Here is a 24,803-nt window from a genome sequence, read left to right on the forward strand (position 1 = left end):
TCGTTATAAAGGAGGATGAAAGGGCAAACAGAGATGAGGTGGCATCTCTGATCATTTGGTGCGAGGGGAGCGACCTTGACCTGAATGTAAGCAAGACCAAAGCGATTATCATCGACTTCAGGAAAAGGAAAACAAACCACCCAGTGCTCGGGATCAATGAGGTGCAGTAGAGAACATCCTCACCTGCAACTTCACAATGTGGTTTACAAGCTGCACAGTTACAGAAAGGAAGGCATTACAAAGAATGGTGAGGGTTGCAGAGAAGTTAACAGGTTTCAATCTTCCAGCAACACAACATCTTTATTCTGCAAAAAGCATCCTAAAGGCCACCAAAATAATACAGAACAACATACATCCTGCACATGAACTGTTTAAGCATGTGCAGGAGATACTGCAGCTTCCACTTCAGGACTACAAGATTAAGTTACCATTTCTACCATACAGTGATTAGACATCTGAACTCGGGCACTAGTCCCAGGGGTCTGGACACATAATAAGTTAATTTTTATTTATTTGTGCAATATATACTTGCATATTTTCCAAGTAAGTGCAATATTTATTTATTATATCCATAGTCAGCATTATTTAACTCACTCAAGTGCAATATTGGACAAATTACTTAGGCATTTTAATCTGTAGTGTGTTTTGTATTACTTCAAGTAGGGTAGTTAATTTAACTCAGGGTAGGGTATTCTTTTCATTTGTGAGTGTTGGTAAATGTCTCTACTCTTTCTTGCATGTATTGGGAGTAGTATTGTATTTGTTAGTTATGTTTATTCCTCTACTTGTATGCGTTTCATTTTCCTTTGTAATCTCAAGAATTGAGCTGATGCACGAAATTTCGTTTAGGCTACATGTGTAGTTCTAAATGACAATAAAGTCTACTTTGACTTTGATTTTGACTAGATTCTATTAAAAACTTAGTGCTGGTCTTTCATTTAAGAGCCCCCTATTTCTTTCTCTTTGCCTATACTCTATCAGTCCTTAATAGGGAAGGCAATCTCTAACCTGCAGTCCAAATAAATTCTTGGTCTCTTCCCATTCTATTACCTTTCCCTTTGTAGTTATGTGCTCCCAGTACCTTGGTTCCTTTGCCAGTTTTCTCCAATAAATTCCAGCTCCCTCTTGCCTGTTATCTGTATCCCTAACCACAGTCATCTCTATCAGCAGAATCTCTTTTCTCCCTTCTCGTGCTGGTTTAGTTCTTGGAACCCTGCTATTTTATTTATATAATACTCTGTATGATTTTTGTTCTTCTTAAGAGTCTGCATCCAAAATCAAAATCTCAATTATACTGCATATTGCTCTGAATCTGAACTGCTCATCTCCAATCTTCCTTTTACTACTCTGCATATTCGTTTATCAATCAACTTCTCCAGAAATTTCATGCGGTGTGACAGGAGTTTGATACCTCTGTACTGCCCACAGTTGTGGCTGTCCCTTTTGTTCTTGTACACTGGCACAAGTATGCTTATTCTCCAGTCATCTGGAATATGCCTTTCTTTCCTCACTGCTATGAGTACCCTTTGGAGCCATTTTTGTCCTGTCTCACCCAGCATCTTTATCATATCTGTTGTGATCTCATCTGAGCTCGCTGCATTCCCTGACTTCATTTTCCCTAGTGTTTTTCTTACTCCTTCTAGGGTGGGCTGTTCCTCTTCTCTCATTGTAGGCTGTGTCTGGGGCAGTACAGCTTCTGTGGGGTTTTCTTCATTCAGAAGCTGCTGGAAGTACTCCTTCCATCTCCCTCTGATGTCCAGTTGGCTGGTGAGCAGGTTGTTGCTGGCATCCCTTCTGAAGGGTGTCTGACAGTCTTCTTTATCTTTCTCTCTTTGCCTTGCAACCTGATATAGTTTCTTTCTGCCACCTGCTGAGTCACTTTCTAGAATCTGGTAGAGTGCCTCATATGCCTTATTCTTTTCCTATTGCATCTACTTTCTTAACTTCTTTTTAGCCAAACAATATTCCTCCTTAGCCTGATCCATCTTTTCTGTCTCCCACTTTTTCCTGCACTCCTTTCTTTTGATGGCTTTCTAGACTTATGCATTCCACCACCAGCTTTCCTTAATTACCTTTTTTCCATACCTGGCTTGACCGCATATTTGTTCTGCAGTCCTCACACATGCCATTCTTCAAATTTCACCCATTTCCGCCCCTTCTTGGGGTGTTGGAGCCCTGAGTAACTCCTTAAACTGTTGTACTTTCTCTCCAGTCAGCTTCCTGGTCTTCAGCCTGGTCACTGACCTTGGAGTTTTCTCTGCGTGATTGTGGCAACCAGTGGTTTATGCTATGGGACGACCGTTTCACTGGGAATGACTTTACAATCGCTGATTCTATCCCAGTGCCCTTTTCTTACTTGAAGGAAGTCTACCTGAGTTGCATGTAGTATGTGATCTTGTGACTGTCTCTCTCTGTCTCTGTCTGTCTCAGTTATGTGTTGTCTACTATCAAGCCCTTTGCCAGATACAAGTCTGGAATGGCCTTTCCTCCTTCATTCCTGTTGCCCCAACCATGTGGATCCAGGCAATCCTCACATCCTTTTCTGTCTGTCCTAGTATGTGCATTCAAGTTAACCATTGTCAACACCAGCTAATTTTGTAATGATTTTTCTAGTAGCTTCGGCAACTGCAGTATGAATGCTCTCTTTCCTCACTATCACAACCATGCTGTGCACCATAGGGCAGTATTCATAATCTCAGCCTTTCATTACACTAAGACAAAAGAGGGTAAATGAGCTTGAAACTGGTGTCTTTAGTACTTTGTAAAATTTTCTCCCCTTTTACTGTTCAGTCTCAGTTTGTGTGTCCTTTAAAACATTAAAATAGTTGCAATCAATTTTTAGTGGTATTTCTGTCTTAAGTAGTACTCGTATCCTTGAAATTTTTATCTTGATGTGTCTCTGAAAATGCACAACTCATGGAAGTTTGGTACTGCAAAGCAAGCCAAAGAAGTGTGAGTAAAACTATTTGTATTACAAGTGTAAATATGTACAGTTACTTTAAGATGTCAAGATGGAAACTGCATCGTCTCTTGCCAGGTTTATATGTAACTGATGTGCTTTTCCATTATTTTTGAATATATTTCTGTTCCTTTTTAACAGGATTTGTACATGGCTTTACAAGGATTTTCCTTCAAAGCTGAACATGTTGAAAAAGCTATGGAGAACACTATTCTTTATGGAGGAGATTTGCATTCAGCTTTGGACTGGTTATGTCTAAACCTCCCAAATGGTAAGTGAAAAAGACACCAGCTGGTCTTACACAGTTCAAAAGATCAAAGATCAAAAGTAACTTTGTCATTTAGCCATACACAAAGATAGAGTTGAATGAAATTTATTTTCCCCTAAGCTCAATACAAAACATAACTTTGCAGCACAGAAACAATAACAACACAAAAATGCACATTACAGCAGCAGTAAATGAGCCAACCAAAGGCACAGAAGCTTTGAAACCAAAAACGATTCCAAGGACTACAGCAATCAGTACTTCACACCACCATCTCCCACTCCATCCAGCAACATACAAGTCCCAGTTTTTTCCTCTGTCCATCCTTCTAACAACACAGACCTCACAACCGCCACTAACTGTAGTCCCAAATGGCCACACCATCAATATTCAAGCCCCAGTCATTCCTTCTGACCTTTCTTCTGACACCACCGACTTCACAGTCGCCACTACCTGCAGGCCTGAATGGCCACAACATTCAGATGAATGCCCTCAAACTTCACCTTCCATGACCGTCACTATCATCGTCACCAGTACCATCCTCCATCACCATCCACCACTTCTCAAATCCAGTCCAGCTACCAGCAACTAACAAAAACAGATCTGATCTCTTTAAATCACATGGTCGCCACATCCCCTGCTCCCTATCCAGCTCAGCATACCATTGCAGGCCCAGACTTCTGTAATCCAGCAATCTGAAGTTGTCTTCATTTGATCTTCAACACTGTGGGCTTTGGATCCGACTCTGCTGCATATCCATCATCTGATCCGAGCTCGAAGCTCTTCCCCTACTTATAATGCCCTTATCTTCTTCCTCCCTTCAGATCTCGTTTGCCGCGCTAATGTCCACATCGCGATCCATGCTCTCTGCTAAATTTGTTGGGTAAGTGACTTTATTATTCCCTTTAGTTCTATTTTTTTCTAATATACTTTCCCTCTTTTCTGATGTTCTTTGTGTTTCACTGTTGCAGTCATTGCATTTGGATTATCTGCTTGCAGAAGCCCTCAGTCGGCCTGGTTAACAAAGTCTTGGGTCCTGCATCGGTTGCTGTCCCTTATTCCATGACGTCAGGTCGTCAGGGGTGTAAAACATGCAGCCGACACCATTACATCAGTCTTTCTTGCCATGCGGTACCCGAAGCAGAAGCAGTTCACAAGTGCCGGTCGGCCAACTCCTTAAATTTTCGTTTTCAAGTTTCAGAACCGAAGTCTTAAACTAAAGCTAAGTACCCCATTGGGGAATCTTTTTCTTGCTCCTTACCGATGTCAGTAAAAATTGCATTACTTGTGGAAAGCAAATACCTCACAAAGATTTTCATTCATACTGTATTCCTTGCCTAGGTCCTGACCACGACGTCTCTTGCTGTCGGTTTTGTGCCTTATTTAATCAGCACACTATCCATCGTCTGTATATTTTCACCTCTAAGTATTTCGGTTCTCGGTTCAGTTATCCAGAAATGTCGTCTGTTAGCCATCCGACTACCGGTATTCCGAAAAAAATGGAAAGATAAAGACAGAGACAGGCCGCCTAGGTCCAAAGCTGCCGACGACGCTTCTCCTAAGCCAGTCGCCAGTTTGCCGGTACTTAGTGCGGCACTTTCGCAGCCTCTGATAACTGCTACTTCTGATTCGCAGGCCTCTACTGGAGACCCATTCAGAGTCCGGTATGCCGCGAGATGCTTCAACTGTGGAACCTGCGGATGTCTCTACCTTGGAAGGGTCCGGAGCCGCTCTGCAGGCACCGGCTTATGAGGGTGTATTCAGGCCTACAGACTTGCATATTAAACCAACGCATCCTTCCTCATTTAGGCCTAAACCTCGAACCATGCTTAAGAAACCGACGCCCAGGCCACATGCTCAGGCCTCTATGCCTAAAAAACAAATGATAAGAATGGCTGAAGATCTTATAACTCTAATCAGGAGAAGCCAACCACCCCCTTCTAAGAGACCTAGGACTGAAGTTGTTTATGAATCTTCTGACCAGGATTCTGATTTTTTTGATTCTTCTGATGATCTGGATTTACCCTTATCTACTTATGAGGATTCTGGTGCAGAGGACGCTATTCCCTCTGCTTCCCCTCCAGAGGATTTTTCTTTTGGTGAAACCTTACATACTCTAAGGGAGCATTTCCACTGGGAAAGCCGGGGTTTTTCTAATTCAAAAAAAGAGGCTTAGGGATTTCTTACTCCTGCCTCAGCATAGGCCTTTAGCTATACCTCCTGTACTAGACATTGTTGAGGATGCCTTTTCAGAATCTAGTTTGGCCCCTGATTCTTTGCCTCCTGCTCCCAGAAAACCTGACAAATATTACAGGGTTCCTGACTCACACAAGTTGCTTTTTAAAAACCCTATTGTGGATCCAGAGACTATTTCACAGGGACCCAACGGCATTAAGGCTTCTACTGCTAAAAATCCTACCCCTTCTGATAGAGACTCCAGGACACTGGATTGATGGAGTAAGAAGGTTTACACTTCTGCAACCTTGGCCATTAGGGCTTTAAACTGCCAATTCCATATGTTACAGTATCAACAACACGTTATTGGATTGCTTAAACAGAAAATGATGTTGATTCCTGATTGTGCTGAAAATAAAGAATTACAGGATTTAATGCATTCTGCTGAACAGGTTAGAAAACATACTTTGCAATGTGGATTTGATTCATTAAAGGCCTCTTGCAGGGCTGCTGTTACTGGGTCTGTGCACAGAAGGCATGCTTGGCTTAAGGAGCAATCTTTGTCTGATCATGTTAAAGCTAAACTGTTGGATGCTCCCTTAAATCAGGACCGCCTGTTTGGCAACAAAGCTGAGGAAGTTCTTAAAAAGATGGAAGATGAAGCTAAATCTATGCAAACTGTTAAAGATTTCTTACAAGTTCAGCCTCCAAGATTTAGTAGGCATTGGCTCTCTCAGAATTGGTCCTTTCCAGCCCCTTCCAGGTCTTCTCAATCTAAACCCAGACACAGAAGATGCCCCAGGTTACAGTCCTAGGGGATGCACAAGACTAAGCAGTGGGGGGTTTCCGCATCCAAATCTGGGAGTAGTAAGACTCCCCCCTATGGAAAACTGTCTCAGTGACTTGCTTTTAAAACTTCTAAGCACTTCCCAACTGAATGCTCCTTTAGTTGGAAAGATTGGTCTGCAGGCCAAAAACTGGAAACTCATTACCCAGGACAAATGGGTTTTAAATAGAGTCCCAAGGATACAGATTTCACTTCCACACGTTACCAACACCAAATCAGTGGGCAGAGGCCCAAAATTCAGTACTCTCCTTCTTAAGCATGGGGGGCTCTTCAGTTGGTACCACAAGAGGAAAAGGGACAAGGTTTCTATTCGAGACTTTTCCTGGTACCCAGAAAAGACAATTCATGGTGTCCTATCCTGGACCTTTCTACTCTAAACACCTTTCTGGTGAATCCAAAATTCAAGATGCTGACTCTTCACCAGCTGCTTCCTATGCTAGGCAAAGATGCATGGTTGGCAACACTAGATTTAAAAGAAGCGTACCTGCACAGTCCCTATCAGGGAGTCTTGCAGAAAATACCTACACTTCAAAGCAGGCTACATGCATTATCAGATGTCCTTCAAGGATGTATCTGCAGTCCTTACAAATGGGTTGTCCTCTCGTCAGGCAGCCCTTCGGTCGGCCGGATTCCAAAGTCTGGGTCTGGCCTCAGCTGGTGTCGCACTTCACCCGACGTCATAGCGGCAGTTATTCGGGTATAAAGGCATCAGCCGACGCCATTTTCCCCAGTCTTTCTTGCCGCGTGGCCTCTATGCCGGATGGCAATGGACCTCTGGAATGTGGCACTGAGCTTCAACATTCAACTACAAGCATTTTTTGTGCCAGGAAAAGAAAATGTACTAGCAGATATCCTAAGCAGAACTACCACGGATGCCCACGAATGGATGCTGCATCCAGACATCTTCAAAACCATTACAGGGAAATGGGGACTGCCAGAAATAGACTTATTTGCATCCCCTCACAATCACCAACTGAAAAAATTCTGCACAAGGACGTACCACCCACTTGCTTGGAAAGTGGACTCCCTATCTTTCAGTTGGACAAACCTGACAGCATATGCATTCCCACCTCTTCCTTTGATGCACAAGGTACTACTGAAGATCAAAGAAGACCGTCCAAGGATCATCCTGATAGCTCCAGACTGGCCAAGGCAACATTGGTACCCATTACTGAGGAGTATGTCTCGGGAACAAATATGGCCTCTGCCCCTAGTTCCCTTGCTGTTAACACAGAACAACTTCAAAACCCTGCATCCAAACCTGAAAACACTGCAGCTGACGGCCTGGAACATTGCATGAGGCCAAATAACCCAGATTTATCTCAAAGAGTTAAAGACATTATCTTGGAGGCTCGCAGACCCTCAGCAAGAAAAAATTACTCAGCAAAATGGAAAAGATATCTCATTTGGAGTACTGCAAAAGGAGATAATGTGTCACTGGTAAACATAGCTAACATCCTGGAATACTTGGCAGAGCTCTTCCACAACGACCTGTCCTATTCTTCCATTAAGATTCATGCATCAGCTATTTCAGCAGAATACAACTTGGATCCTCCAGTATTCTCACATCCTCTGCTTAGGCAGTTTCTCAGAGGGATTAAAAATGTAAAGCCACCCAGGAAGCCGCCATTGCCAGCATGGGACTTGAACTTTGTGCTAGAAAAGTTGACACTCCCTCCCTTCGAGCCAGCAGCAACAGCAGAATTACAGTACTTATCATGGAAAACTGCTTTCCTGCTTGCAATCACTTCAGCAAGAAGGGTATCTGAGCTACAGGCATTAATGGCAGTACAGCCCTTCCTCATCTTCCATCAAGATAGAGTGTCCATGAGAACTAATCCTACTTTTATGCCAAAGGTGGTCTCCAGGGTATCTTTAAATCAAGCTATCCACCTACCTACATTCTTCCCCAACCCACAAAACAGGGGAGAAAGACTGCTGCATACCTTGGATGTACATAGACAATTAAGCTACTACCTGGACAGGACCAAGAGCAATAGAAAAACTGACCAGCTACTGGTAGCATATGCAACAGGAATGGAAGGAAAAGCAATTTCAAAACAGACAATCTCTAAGTGGATAGGAAATTGCATTAGGTTTTGTTACTCCTACCATGGAAAGAAAACTCCAGAAAACATCAGGCCTCATTCTACAAGGGCTACAGCCACTACCACAGCTTTTTTACGAGGAGTGGCTACCAAAGACATTTTAGAGGCTGCTACTTGGAGCTCCGTGCATACATTTGCCAAGCATTATAATTTACCTTTATACTCCAGATCCCGAGCAGGTTTTGCCACTGCTGTTTTGCAAGGGATCTTAACTACACCATAATCTATTTCTCCTCCTCCCCCAGTTTGGCTATGGTATTCTACCCATTTGTAAGGACTGCAGATGCATCCTTGAAGGACATAGTACAGTTGTGTACCTACCATAAATGTAGATGTCCGATAGGCATGCATCTGCAGTCAGGATTACCCACCCTCCTTCCCCTCTGTGGTACTCCTAGGGTATTTGCCCATCTTGTAGCTAGCTGGGGGAATCTATTATGGTGTATTTGTTTGTATATTTGTACATACATGCTTATTTTTTGTTTGCTCTCTACTATTTGGAACCATTTGCATTTATCCAAATTTAGCCTTCCTAGAGGGCACCTGGCATCTGGGGCAAGAAACACTGAGGAAAATGGCGTCGGCTGATGCCTTTATACCCGAATAACTGCCGCTATGACGTCGGGTGAAGTACGACACCAGCCGAGGCCAGACCCAGACTTTGGAATCCGGCCGACCGAAGGGCTGCCTGACGACAGGGCAACCCATTTGTAAGGACTGCAGATGCATGCCTATCGGACATCTACATTTATGGTAGGTACAAAACTGTACTTTCTCTGCACTGCCCTTTGGGTTATCTACTGTGCCCAGGGTATTCACAAAGTGTCTAGCTCCAGTCATTGCATTTTTGCAGGCAAATAAATATTCAGATATACCCATACCTGGACGATTGCCTAATTCAGGCAGAAAGCCAGGACATTTGAATCATCTGGCCTTTGTTCAAAGGGTGCTGACTTGTCTGGGGTACACCATAAACAAAAAGAAAATCACCCCTGGTACCATGTCAACAGTTTATATTCCTGGGAGCAAGCTTGAATACAACTTCCCAGATGGCTTTTCTCACGCCAGAGAAACTGATTCATTTGACAACCTACTTCAAACAGGTGGCTACAAAAACCCAGCTGTCTTTAAGGCAAATACTGCAAGTCTTGGGGTTCATGGCCTCCTGCATTCTTCTAATTCCATATGCAAGGTTGCATATGAGGAAACTACGATGGTATCTCAAAAGCCTGTGGTGTCAACATTCTCAGGATCTAGAAGCAATGATTCCTATCATACCTTGTCTACGCCTAGAGTTCCTTTGGTGGGCAGAGGCCTGCCACCAAAACAAGGGACTACCATTCACACTCCCCCCTGCCGCCCAGACCTTAACAACAGACTCATCAGACTATGCATGGGGGGCTCACCTGGCAGGGAAGTGCATTCTGGGCAAATGGAACCCAAGTCAAATGCACCTGCACTTAAATCAAAAGGAAATGTTAGCTGTACAGAATGCTCTGACAGCCTTCAAGGATCACATTCTTCCAGGACAACTAATGGTAGACGAACAACACCACTGTCATGTTGTGCATAAACAAGCAGGGGGGTACACATTCTTACCCCCTCTGCTGAATAGCCATGGCATTGTAGATCACAGCCTTGAGCTACCAGGTGAATCTACAAACTCATTTCCTGCCAGGAAAACTAAATACACTGGCAGACGGACTAAGCAGAAACCTCATGGACCCACATGAGTGGAAACTGGAACCAAGGATTTTCAACATGTTGACAGGCAAATGGGGGAGCCCAGATACAGACCTGTTTGCCTCCCCCCAGAACCATCAATTGGACAAATTTTGCACAAGGTTTCCTCAGGATGCTGTGATCTTCAGCTTGAAAAACCTATCAGTTTATGCCTTTCCTCCTCTGCCTCTGCTCTCCTAAGTACTACTAAAGATCAAACAGGACAAGGCAAGGACTATTTCAATTGCACCAGTCTGGCCACACCAACACTGGTACCCCCCTTGCGCAGTGTGTGCCGCTTGGCACCATGGCACCTGCCTCATACTCCTTCCCTGTTGTTTCAGCAGGAGAACCAGATTCTGCACCCTCAGCTGCAAACCCTGAACCTAGCAGCCTGGCTAATTACCTAATCTTTCCTTTACCATCCCTCAATAAATCAGTAATGGACATCATTTTAGAGGCAAGGTGGCATGGTACTAGAAAGTCTTATGCTGCAAAATGGAAAAGATTTTGTGCCTGGAACCAATCTCAAGGGACGAGCGCAGCAGCGCCCTATTTACCTCAGATTCTACAATACTTGACTGAGATGCTTCATAAGGGCTTGTCCTTTTCCTCCATCAAAATTCATGCCTCAGCCATTTCAGCTCATTAGAGCACAGAGCCTCCCCTCTTCTCTCACCCACTGCTCAAGCAGTTCCTCAGAGGGGCCAAAAATTTAAAGCCACCCATGAGAGCTCCAACTCCAGCCTGGGACCTTAACTTTGTCTTGGAGAAACTCACTCTTCCTCCTTTCGAGCCAGTTGCTACTGCAGATTTAAAATTCCTTTCTTGGAAAACAGCTTTTCTTTTAGCAATCACTTCATCAAGAAGGGTATCTGACTTACAGGCTGTTATGGCAGTGGAGCCTTTAATCATCTTTCATGCGGGCAGGGTGTCCCTCATAACCAATCACCTCCTTCATGCCCAAGGTTATATCCAGTGTGGCTCTTAATCAGTCCATTCATTTGCCTACCTGCTTTCCTAACCCACAGAACAAAGGTGAATGGATACTGCACTCCTTGGATGTGCACAGACAACTTAGATTCTACTTGGATAGGACTAAACCTCAAAGGAAATCTGAACAACTGCTGGTGGCATTTGCTGCAGGGGCAGAGGGGAAAGCTATTTCAAAGCAAACCATTTCAAAATGGATAGGCCACTGCATTCATTTCTGCTATAAGCACCATGGAAAACCTATCCAACAGGGCATCAGACCCCATTCAAACAGGGCTGCATCTACCTCTACAGCCTTTCTCAGAGGCGTCCCTACCAGGGACAACCTAGAAGCTGCTACCTGGAGTTCTGTACATACCTTAACCAAGCATTATCGTTTTCCAGTTTTCTAAATCCAGAGCTGGCTTTGCCACTGCAGTCCTGCAGGGCCTTATAGCTGTTCCTAATTCTATTTAAATTCCTCCTCCCAACCTTAGCTTTGGGAATCTACCCAAATGTAATGACTGCAGCAGTGAAACACGAAGAACATAGTGCAGTTGTGTACACTTACCATAAATGTAGATGTTCAAGTGTATTCACTGTTGCAGTCCTGGTTACCCTCCCTCCAGCCCCCTTTCTTCTTTTGGCTATACCTCTACTCTCCCTTACTATGCTCAAAAGCATTTTGGTGTATTTGCTTTTTTGTTGGAGGTATATCCTTGTATTTATAGATTTAATTTCTTCCCATTAGCGGGGCACCTGACATCTGGGGCAAGAAAAACTGACGTAGTGGCATCGGCTGCATGTTTTATACCCCTGACGACCTAATGTCATGGAAGAAGGGACAGCAACTGACGCAGGACCCAAGACTTTGTTGATCAGGCCGACTGAAGGCTACTGCAAGCAGGTAACCCAAATGTAATGACTGCAACAGTGAATACACTAAACATCTACATTTATGGTAAGTGTACACAACTGTACTTTTTTCTGCCTCCCCTCACACTGTCTGCATCAATTAAAAATGAAAAAAAAAAAAAAAAAAACCTCCTTTTCTCTTTCCTGTCTAACTCGTGTGTGTTCCCTGTGTGAGCAAGTGTGTTGGGCTATGTGGTTGGGAGTATGTCTGAAAACCCCAAACCAGGCTTGCGAAAATGCATAGAGTGTGGCCACAAGCTCTCTCCTGTTGATGGCCACACTCTGTGCGTTGAATATCTTGGGGCACCTCCCCTGTTCCATCTGTGCCCGGTTTAATCCCCTGGCACTCGTAGACAGAAGAAATAAGTTAGTTTTGAAGGGCCTTCTTCCCCCTCCTACCACCGGGGCACAGGCCTCTCCTGCCCTAGCTTCTATTTCATCTCCGCCCCGGCCTCTGGGACTCAACCTCCCGCTAAGAGGTCCAGGGGCAGAGACAAAACAGCTAAGTTTAAGGACAGGGCCAGGAAGCGATCCCTGGATCGCTCTGCTTCGGCCACTCTCTTCAGGTGAGTTAGGTCATCCCTGAGGATGGAGTCTCCACAGCTCCATTCTCCTCGGTTCTCTCCAGAGCCAGAGGAGCTTTGGACCAGGTTGCCGGCACAGGCTTCCCCTCACCGCCCCTCTAGGCCAGTGTTGGTGGCCTCCTCTTCTCACTCCACCTCAGCCTTTGTGAAGAGGAGATGGATTGGATGATGCAGAAGTTCATCCGCACTCAGACACAGTTGGGAGTCCTGCCTGCCTCCTCTCCCTCCGGAGCAGGGGGCATGAAATCCATGTTCATCCCTATTACTCCTTCTCCGATCCGACTTCTGGTTTTGAAGCCCTTGGATCTGAGGACACTCAGTGTCAAGGGGACGGCTCCGATGGTACCTTGTACATTGAAGCCGGCCATGGCCCTGAGCAGGATGGATCCATCTAGCTCTTGGAGCCATAGCTTCGGCACTGGATCCAAGGGAATGGCATCGGCTCTGAGCCTTTCAGATCAGAGCCTTCTCCGTGGTATCTTGGCGCCTGGAGGTTCAGCTCTGGCTACCCCGTTTGGTCAGAGGGTTATGGCTCTGGCCATTGTTCCTTCTCAGGATGTCCATTCCCCTTTGGCTTTCGATGTGGTGGAGAGGGTTCTCTCGATCCCATTGAGACCTCTTACAATCTTGTCTTCAGAATCCGTCCTGGCTTCCTCTGTTTCTGGCATGGATCTGGCCATTCTACCATCTCAGGTACAGTCTGCTGCCTCTTTGCCGAAGGGTACTCCCTTGTGGGAGCAGCTAGACGTTGTTGAGTCCTCCCCCAGAGACACCCACTGAGGAGGTTTCTTGCAAACATACATGCAAAAGGAGGCATTTGGACTATCCACCGGAGTCCCTCACGGAAGACACCGATTTGGAGACATCATGGAAATCCTACGTCAGCATGGGGGGTGGTCTGCCCAAAAACTTAACCCGGACGAATTGGTGTTCTTGAAGGCATTTGGTGGAGGCTCCTCTACTTCCTGGGTGTCCCCTCCCACGGATCCTTTATTGGATCTTATTACATCTCTGGCATGGAAGGAACCGGACACGGTGGACCCCATTCCCAGACACTTGGACAAGGTTTTGAGTACCCCTTCGGATAGGACCCATTGGACTACGAGATCCTTGGTTGATGCCATGATGGTGGCAGCTGCCATTAAGAAGGAGCTAGCCCAAGAGAGCTCCACGGTCCACCCTCCTGATTGAGAGTCCAGGAGGATGGACTGTTTTTGGGAAGTGGGTGTACACTTCAGCAACCTTTTCTGTTTGTGCGCTGAATTATATGGCACACATGATTAGGCTGCAGCGAGACCTGGTCAAGGAGGTCACTGAGTCTATCCCTGGGTCCACGTCGGGGGAGGACAAGAAAGTGTTCTCCTTCTGAATGGCCATTCTGACATCTGTCACTAACACCTCTATGCGTCTCCTCTCCCATGCAACCGAGGGTGCCACTACTGCAGCCAGTACAGGTATTGCCACCAGGCACCATGCCTGGCTCCGGCTCTGTGCCTTTTCAGAACCCTTTTAAGGTGTCTTTTACGAATGCCCCATACAACTGTTCCTCCCTTTTTGGGAAGTCGATACGTAACACCTTAGTCCAGAGTGAGAAGGATGGGAAGGCTGTCTCTGCCATCGGGATCTGCTTTTTGGCCTCTCAATGAACCTTCTCGAGGAATCGGCAAGGGGCCAAGAAAATGTGGTTCTGAAAATCTCAGCTATTCCCAGGACACTCAGGACTCACTTTCCCCCAGGGGCAGAGGGGGGTTTGATAGATGCCACCCTAGAGGCAGAGAGGGTCAGAGAAATCATGGGTCTTTTGAGAGCCTTTCTCTGAGAGACCCATGCAACAGCCCTGAAGGGTTGCTCGGCTGCTCATCTCTGGAGGTAGTCAGGGGTCACCTATCGCTACATCTAACTGCATGAGAGTCCATCACGGAAGATCGTTGGGTGTTGCAAATTATATCCAGAGGCTATTCAATCCCCTTTCTCATGTCACCTCCTCCACTCAGACACCTCCCATACATTCCACCCACAAAAAAGGAGGATGCAGCACTGGAAATTGTAAAGCTGCTAGAAAAACAAGTCATCTAACCCATTCCCCCCCCCAGACCAGTCTGGGTTAGACATTTATTCCAAGTTCTTTTTGGTGCCAAAGAAGACTGGGGACTTAAGTCCCATTCTGGATCTCTCCACCTTGAACCTGTCATTGGCCAAGACAAAATTCCAAATGGTCACCCTCCTGTCTATCCTGCCCTTCCTGCAGGAGAACTATTGGATTTGCTCGATAGACTTTCAGGGTGCATACACCATGTCAAAATGGATAGGTGCACTCAGAGGCTCCTCCGCTTCTGGCTGGGGGCCAATCATTATCAGTTCAGAGCGCTCCCCGTTGGTCTCACTACAACCCCCAGGGTGTTCACCAAAGTGATGGCACTGGTAGTGGCTCACCTGAGACTACAGGGCATACAGGTCTTCCCCTGCCTGGACAATTAGCTCCTTGCTGCCCCTTCCATGCATCAGCTCAAGTCAAGCAAGGGATTCCTTTCTTCTCTTAGCCCAGTGGGTGGGCATTACCATCAATCTCAACAAGTCGTCACTGACCCCGATTCAAGTGTTAGATTTCATTGGAGCTCGACTGGGCACAATTCAAACCAAAGTCTCTTACCCCGGAGAGGGTTCGGTCTCTGAAGCTACATGTCCTTTGCATTCTTCCAGATCGGTCACTGACAGCAGAAATGGTATTAAGGGTGCTGGGGTTCATGGCAACCACCATCATTCTCTTGTCCATGGCACGTTTTCACATTCTTGTTCTTCAGTGTACCCTCTTGGTCCAATGGTCCATGTTAGATCTTCCTTTGTCTCATCCTGTTTGGGTCTCTCAGGTGTGCAGGGACTCTCTTCTGTCGTGGATTCATTCTCTGGATCTTGTTCAGGGTCGCTATTTTCTTCCACCTTCTCTCTCGGGCACAGTAACTATGGGAACTTCTCTGCTAGAGTGGGGGGGGGGGCACTGCTCGAGAAGGACAGCCCAAGGCACGTGGTTCCCCCTACAAGACCAGATTACATATCAACTTCCTGGAGATGAGGGCAGTGCTTCTAGCATTGCAGGGTCTCCATGCCCATCTTCCCCCAGGGACAATTGCTATCCAGACAGACATTATGTCTTTTGTCTGGTACATCAACAAACAGGGGAAAACCAGGTCTTACCCTCTGGTGTGAAGCTATGAGATTGTTGGAGTGGGCGATCTCCACCAGCCATTTTCTGGTGGCACCACACATTCCGGGGAGGGCCAACATTCTGGCAGACAGGCTCAGCAGGTCTATTCTGAGGCCTTACGAGTGGTCTCTGTATCTTTCAGTAGCAAAACAGTTCTTTCTCAAGTGGGGTTAATCTTGCTGTAATCTCTTCACCTCTCCCTCAAACGCGAAATGCAGCAAGTTTTTCAGTCGGAACCCTCCACCAGGGGAAGCCCCCAGAGATGCTCTGATTCATCCTTGGCCCCCCGATCTTCTGTATGGTTGTCCTCTTCTTCCCTTGATCGAAAATTCCTTCAGAAAGCTTGCAGGCTGGGGAGCTTGGTTATCCTCATTGCCCCATTTTGGCCTCACCAGGTCTGGTTCCTCTCTCTGTGGTCTCATCTGGTGGCTCCACCACGGATGTTGGATCCAGTTCCGGATCTGATTTCTCATCCTTCAGAGATTTCCCATCCAGACCTGGGCAGTTTGAAGCTCACTGCTTTGCTTCTCCTTTTGCCATGATAGTCAGGACTCCCGGCTCATCTTTGCCTGTCAAAAGGATCCTGGTGGCTGTTCATAAGTCTTCACCATTAAGGTGTACTCCAGCAATTGGAAGCGTATATCCATCTGGGCCTCGCAGCATGCCCTAGATCCTTTCACGGCCCCAGTTTCTGTGGTTTTGGAATTTTTGGCAGGGATCTTTCAGTAGGGTGCCAATTCTTCTACAGTCAAGGTTCAACTAGCAGCAATTTCTAATTTTCCTGTAGGTGATAATATGGCTTCCTCTAGCATCCTCTAAGTTTTGCAAAGCTTTACTAAAAGGCAACTTTCTTTTTTGGCTCCAGTGAAGGGCCAAACACCGCCGTGGGAGCTTACCTTATTTCTGCAAGCTCTAGTTTTATCCCCTTTTGAGCCTACAGCCTGTGTGGATCTGCAATTTCTGTCCTGGAAGACTGCATTCTTTGTTGCTCTTACTTCTGCGTGGAGGGTTTTGGAGCTTCAAGCTTTGTCGGTCAAGCCTCCTTATATAATTTTTTATAAGGACAGGGTATCTTTGTGTACTAATCCATCTTTCTCCCTAAGGTAGCTTCGGAGTCCAGTATTAACCAGGTGATGAATCTCCCCGTCTTTTCCCCAAATTTTCAAAACAAGGGAGAATATAAATTGCACTTGTTGGATGTGCACAGACAGTTATGTTTTTACCTGCACAGGACTAAATCCTTTCGCAAGTCTGACCATCTGTTCATTTCCTATTCTAAACCCTTTTTGAGGAAACCAATATCTAAAGTCACCATTGCCTGTTTGATTTCCCATTGTATAATTCTGGCATATTCTGCTTAGGGTTTATCCCCGCCAGGGCATTTGAAGGCACATATCACCAGATCTATGGCTACTTCAGTGGCCTTTTGGTCCAGAGTTTCATTAGATGATAGCTACTCTGCGGCCACTTGGGATTCATCTTATACCTTCATTTTGCATTATAAGTTGGACATAACATCCAGGAGTAGGGCATCCTTTGGCTCTGCAATAGCCTTCCATGACGTCCTCCCAGGTGTTTAGTAGCTGTGGACTCTGTCTCACAGCTTGAAGATCAAATGACAACAACAACAACAACTTCAGATAAAGAAATGATGTACTCACCGTAACGTTCCATCTGAGGAGATGTTCTTTGTGTTTCACTGTTGCAGTCATTACATTTGGTAATCCTGCTGGCAGGTTGCCCTCAGTCGGCCTGAATTCCAAAGTCTTGGGTCCTGCGTCGGTTGCTGTCACCTCTTCCTTGACGTCAGGTTGTCAGGGGTATAAAACATGCAGCCGACCCCATTTTCTTCAGAAGCAGTTCGCAAGTGCCGGTCGGCCGACACTTGAGATTTTCGTGTTCGAGTTTCAGATCTGAAGTCTTCATTAAAAGCTAAGTACCCCGTTGGGGAAACTTTTTTCTTGCTCCAGACCGATGTCAGAAAAAGTTAATAATTGTATTTCTTGTGGGAAGCAAATACCTCATAAGGACTTTCATTCTTTCTGTATTCCTTGCCTAAGCCCTGACCACGATGTTTCAAATTGTCAGTTTTGTGCTATTTTTAACCAACGCACTATTAAGCGTCGGTACGATTTTGCATTAAGCTATTTTGGCCACAGATTTAATTATACAATGTCGTCGGATGGCCATCCGACTATCGGAGTTCATAAAAAACGCAAAGAAAAGGAAAAAGACAGACAACCGAGGTCCAAAGCTGACGAAGAAGCTTCTCCTAAGCCAGTCGCCGGTTCTCAGTGAGGCGCTTTCGCAACCCCTGATGCCCGCTACTTTAGAGTCACAGGCAGCTACCGACTCCCATGTGGAGTCGGCCAGGCCACTGGAAACTCAAGGTATTGGAGCCTTGGAGACTGCTCCCTCAGATGGGTCCAGAGCTGCTGAGCAGGCATTGGCTTCTGAGGGTATATTCAGACCTAAACAATTATATTTTAAACTGACTTCAGCTTCACAAGCAAAGACTAAAGCACCTTTAAAGGCAAAGAAACAAGTTTACCAGCCACATGGACAGGCCTCCATTCCCAAAAAACAAATGCCCAAAATGGCCGAAGACTTAATTACCTTGATCAGGGGTTCCCATCCCCTCCTGATAAGAGGCCTAGGCAAGAGACAGACTTTGAATCTTCAGATCAGGTTTCTATCTCCTCTGATTCCTCTTCTGATCAGGAATATTCACTTCCCCCCTATGAGGATTCTGATGCTGAAGAATCTATTCCTACAGCCTCTCCTCCTGAGGACTACTCTTTTGGGGAAACCTTGCATACCATGAGGGAGCATTTCCACTGGGAGAGCCAAGATTATTCAGAATCTAAGAAGAGGCTCAGGGACTTCCTTTTACTACCTCAACACAGGCCTCTAGCTATTCCACGTGTGTTGGACATTGTTGATGATGTGTTTTCAGAGTCTAGTCTGACCCCAGACTCCTTACCTCCAGCTCCTGTTAAGCCTGACAGATACTACAGCGTTCCTGACTCTCATAAATTCCTTTCTAAAAACCCTGCTGCAGACCTAGAAACTATTTCTCAGGGTTCCAAAGGGGTTAAGGCTTCCACTGCAAAAAAACCTACCCCCCCCCCCCCAACAGAGATTCTAGGGCAATGGATAGATAGGGAAAAAGTTTTACACATCTGCTACCTTGGCTACAAGGGCCTTAAACTGCCAGTTTCATATGCTCAAGTATCAGCAATATGTTATGACACTGCTTAAACAGAAAATGTTGGTAAATTCTGAATGTGCAGAAAACAAAGAAATGCAGGATTTATTGCATGCAGCTGAACAAGTTGGAAAGCATACTTTGCAATGTGGTTTGGATTCTCTGGTGGCCTCCTGCAGGGCCGCAGTTACGGGTTCTGTAATTAGAAGGCATGCTTGGTTGAAGGAACAAAATCTGCCTAATCATGTCAAAGCTAAATTATTAGATGCACCATTACAGCATGATACCTTGTTTGGTGTGAAGGCAGAAGAGGTGTTAAAATGGAGGACAAAGCTAAATCTATGCAAACAGTCAAAGATTTTTTACAAGTCCAGCCACCTAGGTTTAGCAGACACTGGCCTGCAAAGAATTGGTCCTTTCCAGTGTCAGACAGACCTCAAAGGGGCAGACTCAGATGCCCTAGAGGCAGATCCCAGCCGCAAGGTTCGTACAGGACTAAGCAATGGGGTGGTGCTTCTACCTCCAAAAGTGGAGAAGACACATCACAACCCTACAGGAAACAGTCCCAATGACTTCCTCCTGCCTGCACCAAGCACATATCTTCTGGCAGCACCCTTAGGGGGAAAAATAGCACTTTTTTCACAAAATTGGCACATTATAACCCAGGATAAATGGGTTCTAGACAGTGTCACAAGGCTACAAGTTTCACTTCCATACCCTGCCAAGGGCAAACGGTTGGCCAGACCTGCCAAAAAATCAATGTGCAGAGGCTCAAAAACAAGTTTCATCCCTCATGGACATGGGGGCTATTCAACAAGTACCACAACAAGAGCAGGGACAAAGATTTTACTCAAGACTGTTCTTGGTACCCAGAATGGACGAAGCATGGAGACCAATACTGGACCTATCTATTCTAAACACTTTCCTGGATATACCAAAATTCAAGATGTTGACCTTGCAGCAGCTTCTGCTCATGCTGGGAAGAAAGGCTTGGCTCGTGACATTAGACCTAAAAGAGGCATACTTGCATGTCACAACCAGACAATCATGCGGAAGATACCTCAGATTCAAGGCTGGCTCAAAGCATTACCAATTCTCTGCACTGCCCTTTGGCTAATCTACTGTGCCCAGGGTCTTCACAAAGTGTCTGGCACCAGTAATTGCTTTCTGCAGACAAAGAGGAATACAAATATATCCTTACTTGGATGACTGCCTCATTCAAGCAGAGAACAAGGACATTATACTACAGCATCTGGCGTTTGTGAAAAGACTTTTAACATGCCTAGGGTACACAGTCACCGAAAAGAAATCAAAACTAGTACCTTCTCAAGAGACAAAATTCCTGGGTGCAAGCTTAAATACAACTGCCCAGATGGCTTATCTCACGCCAGACAAACAAAGGCAACTGACTACCTACTTCAAGGGAGTGGCAACAAAGGCCCAGTTATCTGCAACAAAAATTCTGCAGGTTTTGGGCTTAATGGCATCCTGCATCTTACTAATTCCGTATGCAAGACTGCATATGAGGAAACTTCAGTGGTACCTAAAAAGTGTCTGGACACAACATTGCCACATCCTGGAAACAATGATTACTCTCATTCTCTGCCTGCAACAGGAGTTTCGATGGTGGGCAAAGGCTCGTCACCAAAACAAGGGACAGCCATTCTCACTACCCCCAGCCAGGCAGAACCTAACAACGGATGCATCAGATTATGCCTGGGGGGCCCACATGGCAGGAAGAGGCATTCAGGGCATCTGGTCCACAAACCAAATGCATCTACATATCAATCAAAAAGAAATGTTAGCTGTTCAAAATGCCCTGACAGCCTTCAAGGACCTAATTCATTCAGGACAACTACTGATAAAGACAGACAACACCACGGTCATGTGGTACATAAACAAGCAGGGGGGGTGGGCATGCATTCTTACCCCCTTTGCAGACTAGCCATGACTTTATGGGACACAGCATTGACTTACCAAGTTCATCTGCAGACACAATTCCTGCCAGGAAAGGAAAATACTCTGGCAGACTAACTAAGCAGAAACCTCATGGATCCCCACGAGTGGCACCTGGATCCACAAGTCTTCAGCATGATAACAAAGAAATGGGAACGCCCGGACATCGATATATTTGCCTCTCCTCACAACTGTCAACTAAAAATATTCTGCACAAGGACTTATCACAGACAAGCATGGAAAGTGGACGCCTTATCTTTCAGCTGGAAAAACGTATCAGTATATGCCTTTCCTCCACTGCCTCTCCTCCCCAAGGTACTCCTAAAGGTCAGACAGGAAAAAACTAAAATTATTCTGATTCCCCCAGAGTGGCCCCGCCAGTACTGGTATCCAATCTTAAGGAACTTGTCTCAATATCCAGCCTGGACCTTACCTCAAATACCTCATCTACTGTCCCAACAAAACAATCAGATTCTGCACAGCCAACTCAGGACTCTAAACCTGGCAGCATGGCGGATAATGTAGCCATACAAAGTACACCTCTCAGTAAAGCTGTGATAGATGTCATTTTGGAAGCCAGAAGGCCTAGTACTAGAAAATCCTATGCTGGAAAATGGAAGAGATTTTGTGCTTGGAACCAGGCTCAAGAAACTGATACAGCTGTCCCAAATATTCCTCAGATTTTGCAATACTTAACTGAGATGCTGGACAAAGGCCTCTCTTTTTCATCAATTATAATTCATGCCTCTGCCATTTCGGCTCATTACAATACAGAGCCACCACTCTTTTCTCATCCTTTATTAAGGCAGTACCTCAGAGGAGCCAAAAATTTAAGGCCTCCAAGGAGATCACCAATACCTGCATGGGACCTCAATTATGTCTTGGAAAAACTCACCCTACCTCCTTTTGAGCCAGCTGCTACTGCGGATATAAAGTTTTTATCTTGGAAAACAGCTCTGCTCCTAGCAATAACTTCTGCAAGACGAGTGTCAGAGCTACAGGCTTTCATGGCTGTGGAAGCTTTTATCATTTTTTATCCAGATAGGGTCTCTCTGAGGACAAACCCAACATTTATGCCTAAGGTGGTGTCCAGTGTGGCCCTTAACCAAACTATTCATTTGCCAACTTTTTACCCAAATCCACAGAACAAGGGGGAGAGAATTCTTCATTCTTTGGACGTACACAGACAGCTTAGATTCTATTTGGACAAAACTAAAGTTTTCACTCAGTCAGAGCAATTACTAGTGGCATATGCTGCAGGATCACAAGGAAAGGCTGTCTCCAAGCAAACAATTTCTAAGTGGATAGGCCACTGCATTCGTTTCTGCTATTCACAGCATGGCAAGACAGTGCCTAAGGGCATTAGGCCACATTCGACCAGAGCTGCAGCCACTTCAGCAGCCTTTATCAGAGGAGTACCAACCAAAGACATTTTAGAGGCTGCTACTTGGAGTTCAGTACACACCTTTAACAAGCATTATCATCTGCTACTTTACTCTAAATCCAGGGCAGGCTTTGCCACTGCAGTTCTGCAGGGCCTCATAGCCGCTCCTAATGCTGTTTAGCTCCAGCCACCCAACCATAGCTTTGGGACTCTACCTAAATGTAATGACTGCAACAGTGAAACACGAAGAACATAGTACAATTGTGTACACTTACCATAAATGTAGATGTTCGAGTGTATTCACTGTTGCAATCCAGGTTACCCACCCGCCAGCCCCCTTTTTTCTACTGGAACTTATCTTTCCTTATCTAATTTATACAACCTATGTGGTGTATTTGCTTGTAGATGAAGGTAAAGTTTATTGGTACATGTATTTTTATATATATATAAAATTTGGCTACCCTTTTAGTGGGCACCTGACATCTGGGGCAAGAAAAACTGAAGAAAATGGCGTCGGCTGCATGTTTTATACCCCTGACGACCTGACGTCAGGGAAGAGGCGACAGCAACCGACGCAGGACCCAAGATTTTGGAATTCAGGCTGACTGAGGGCAACCTGCCAGCAGGATTACCCAAATGTAATGACTGCAACAGTGAGTGCACTCGCACATCTACATTTATAGTGTACACAACTGTACTTTGGTGTTCATTTGTCTTTAGCTGTCCCTCCCTCCTTCCTCCTGCCTTGCACAGGTTGTGTGTTGTTCTGATGAGTAGAGGATGTGGTCACTTCCTGCGGACCTCTTACTCTTCTCTTTTTGCTTATACAGTTGTGTAGTACTTGACAAGGTGTTGGGCTGGGTGTGGACGATAGTTGGGCAGCAAACTCAATCTGAAGGGAGGAAGGAGCCAGTGGCATTATGGGTAGGGGAGGAGCTTTCAGCTCAGATCAGATGCTGGATATGCAGCTGAGTCATATCTGTGCCGATCCGGGAACCCATAGGTTGAAGACAATTGAAGAATAACAATTCAGATGGAACTTATGGTGAACACATAACTTCTTTTTCTAGCAAAAAACAAGCAAAATTCTGAAGACTACTCCACAAACACCATCGCCATACTTAACCACACACTCATAAGAACAACGGACCACCAGGTTAACGAATCACTAAGAAACAATACACTACAAAAACAAAGTCCACACTGGAGCGAGAGAGGCCACTGCCACACAAGGTGCCGCCATGTTCCTTTATATGTTAGCTTACTAGTAACTAATTTGGCCCTTTGTCATCAGAAAGGGTACATTAGTGTGTGATGGCACATTGTATTTATCTTAGCAGCAGGTGTCTGCATAGAAAATTCAACATCTAATGCAATGGGCTTGGAGTGTGGTGCCATAGCCATCCATTAAGGTAGTTCAGGGTTTGTACTGTGTGTGTTTATCTTGTTAGAAAATGTGGCCTGTATTCACAGAGCTTTCAGTCTAGCACAACTGTGCTGCTCAGCCTGGTTTTGGACTGACAAGCAGGGTGTATACATGAAGCATGTCGTACATAGAGTACAGTGAGGAGGAACAGCTTCATTTGGTGTTTGTAGTCTTTTTGGTTTGGTCTGATTTGGTACCCAAACACAAGGAAGAAAATAAAAGTAATACATTTGGTATATTAATTGGCACTGTACCATGAAAGTAATGTAATTTTGCCTGCTGTAATATGCAAGACTATGCATTAGAGTGCCAATGCCCATAGGAAATGCATAAAAAGTATAAGTGAGGACTTGCAAGATGGCTGCATACTGATCAACAGCTTAATTTTAGCTCTCCCGGTGTGAAAAGAAATGTTGAGATAAGGGCTAGTAATTCTGCCAGTTTTAGTAAAATGCAGTTATTGGCTATTAAGTACACAGCCTGAATGCCAGCAAAGAAGAATCCTAGAGACCAGTATTACAACAAACACAACTTTTGTGATTGTTGCCAAATATAAACTCTTCCACACTCCAAAATTTAGAAAAACATTATTTGACACAAAAAAGTAACTTTATTAGAAACCAGGAATAATGTGTAAAAACCAAAAATGAGCTAGCGCCTCTGCGTATGCCTTCAAGGTTCAAGAGTTTTAAACGCAGTGAAGCATTTAATAGTTCATCAATTAGAGCATTACTAAGTAGAAAAATAGAATGTACCAGAATGCATATGAATTTAAATGAAAACAGAAAGCAAAAATAATTCCATTAAAACAAATAAGTTAATAGAATAACGATAATTATAACAATAATAATAATTATGATGATTATAGTAATGATAATAACAGTAAGACAGTTGAATACCAAAGTACACGTATCCTAACTTCTATGAAATGAGGTTCCAAGATACTTCCAAAGCTAATACTTCTAATACTAATCCAAAGTGAATACTTATGATACTTTGCAACCAAAGGGCCTTAATAATGAATTTTTTTGAAATATTTAATATAACAGCTTTGGAAGTGTCTTGGAACCTCATTTCATA

General features: G+C 45.0%; 1 protein-coding gene across 1 annotated transcript in view; it reads left to right on the forward strand.

Moving 5' to 3' along the window:
* DHX29 (DExH-box helicase 29) overlaps positions 1-24,803 on the forward strand; it is a 1,644,099-nt gene that overhangs the window by 116,857 nt on the left and 1,502,439 nt on the right. The window contains exon 4 of the mRNA XM_044064425.1: positions 3,101-3,230. Within this exon, the coding sequence (XP_043920360.1) occupies positions 3,101-3,230 (130 nt within the window). The remainder of the gene's footprint in view (positions 1-3,100; positions 3,231-24,803) is intronic.

This window comes from Protopterus annectens, chromosome 2.part2, assembly GCF_019279795.1.
Source record: "Protopterus annectens isolate FY-2018-M chromosome 2.part2, PAN1.0, whole genome shotgun sequence".
NCBI lineage: Eukaryota > Metazoa > Chordata > Ceratodontiformes > Protopteridae > Protopterus > Protopterus annectens.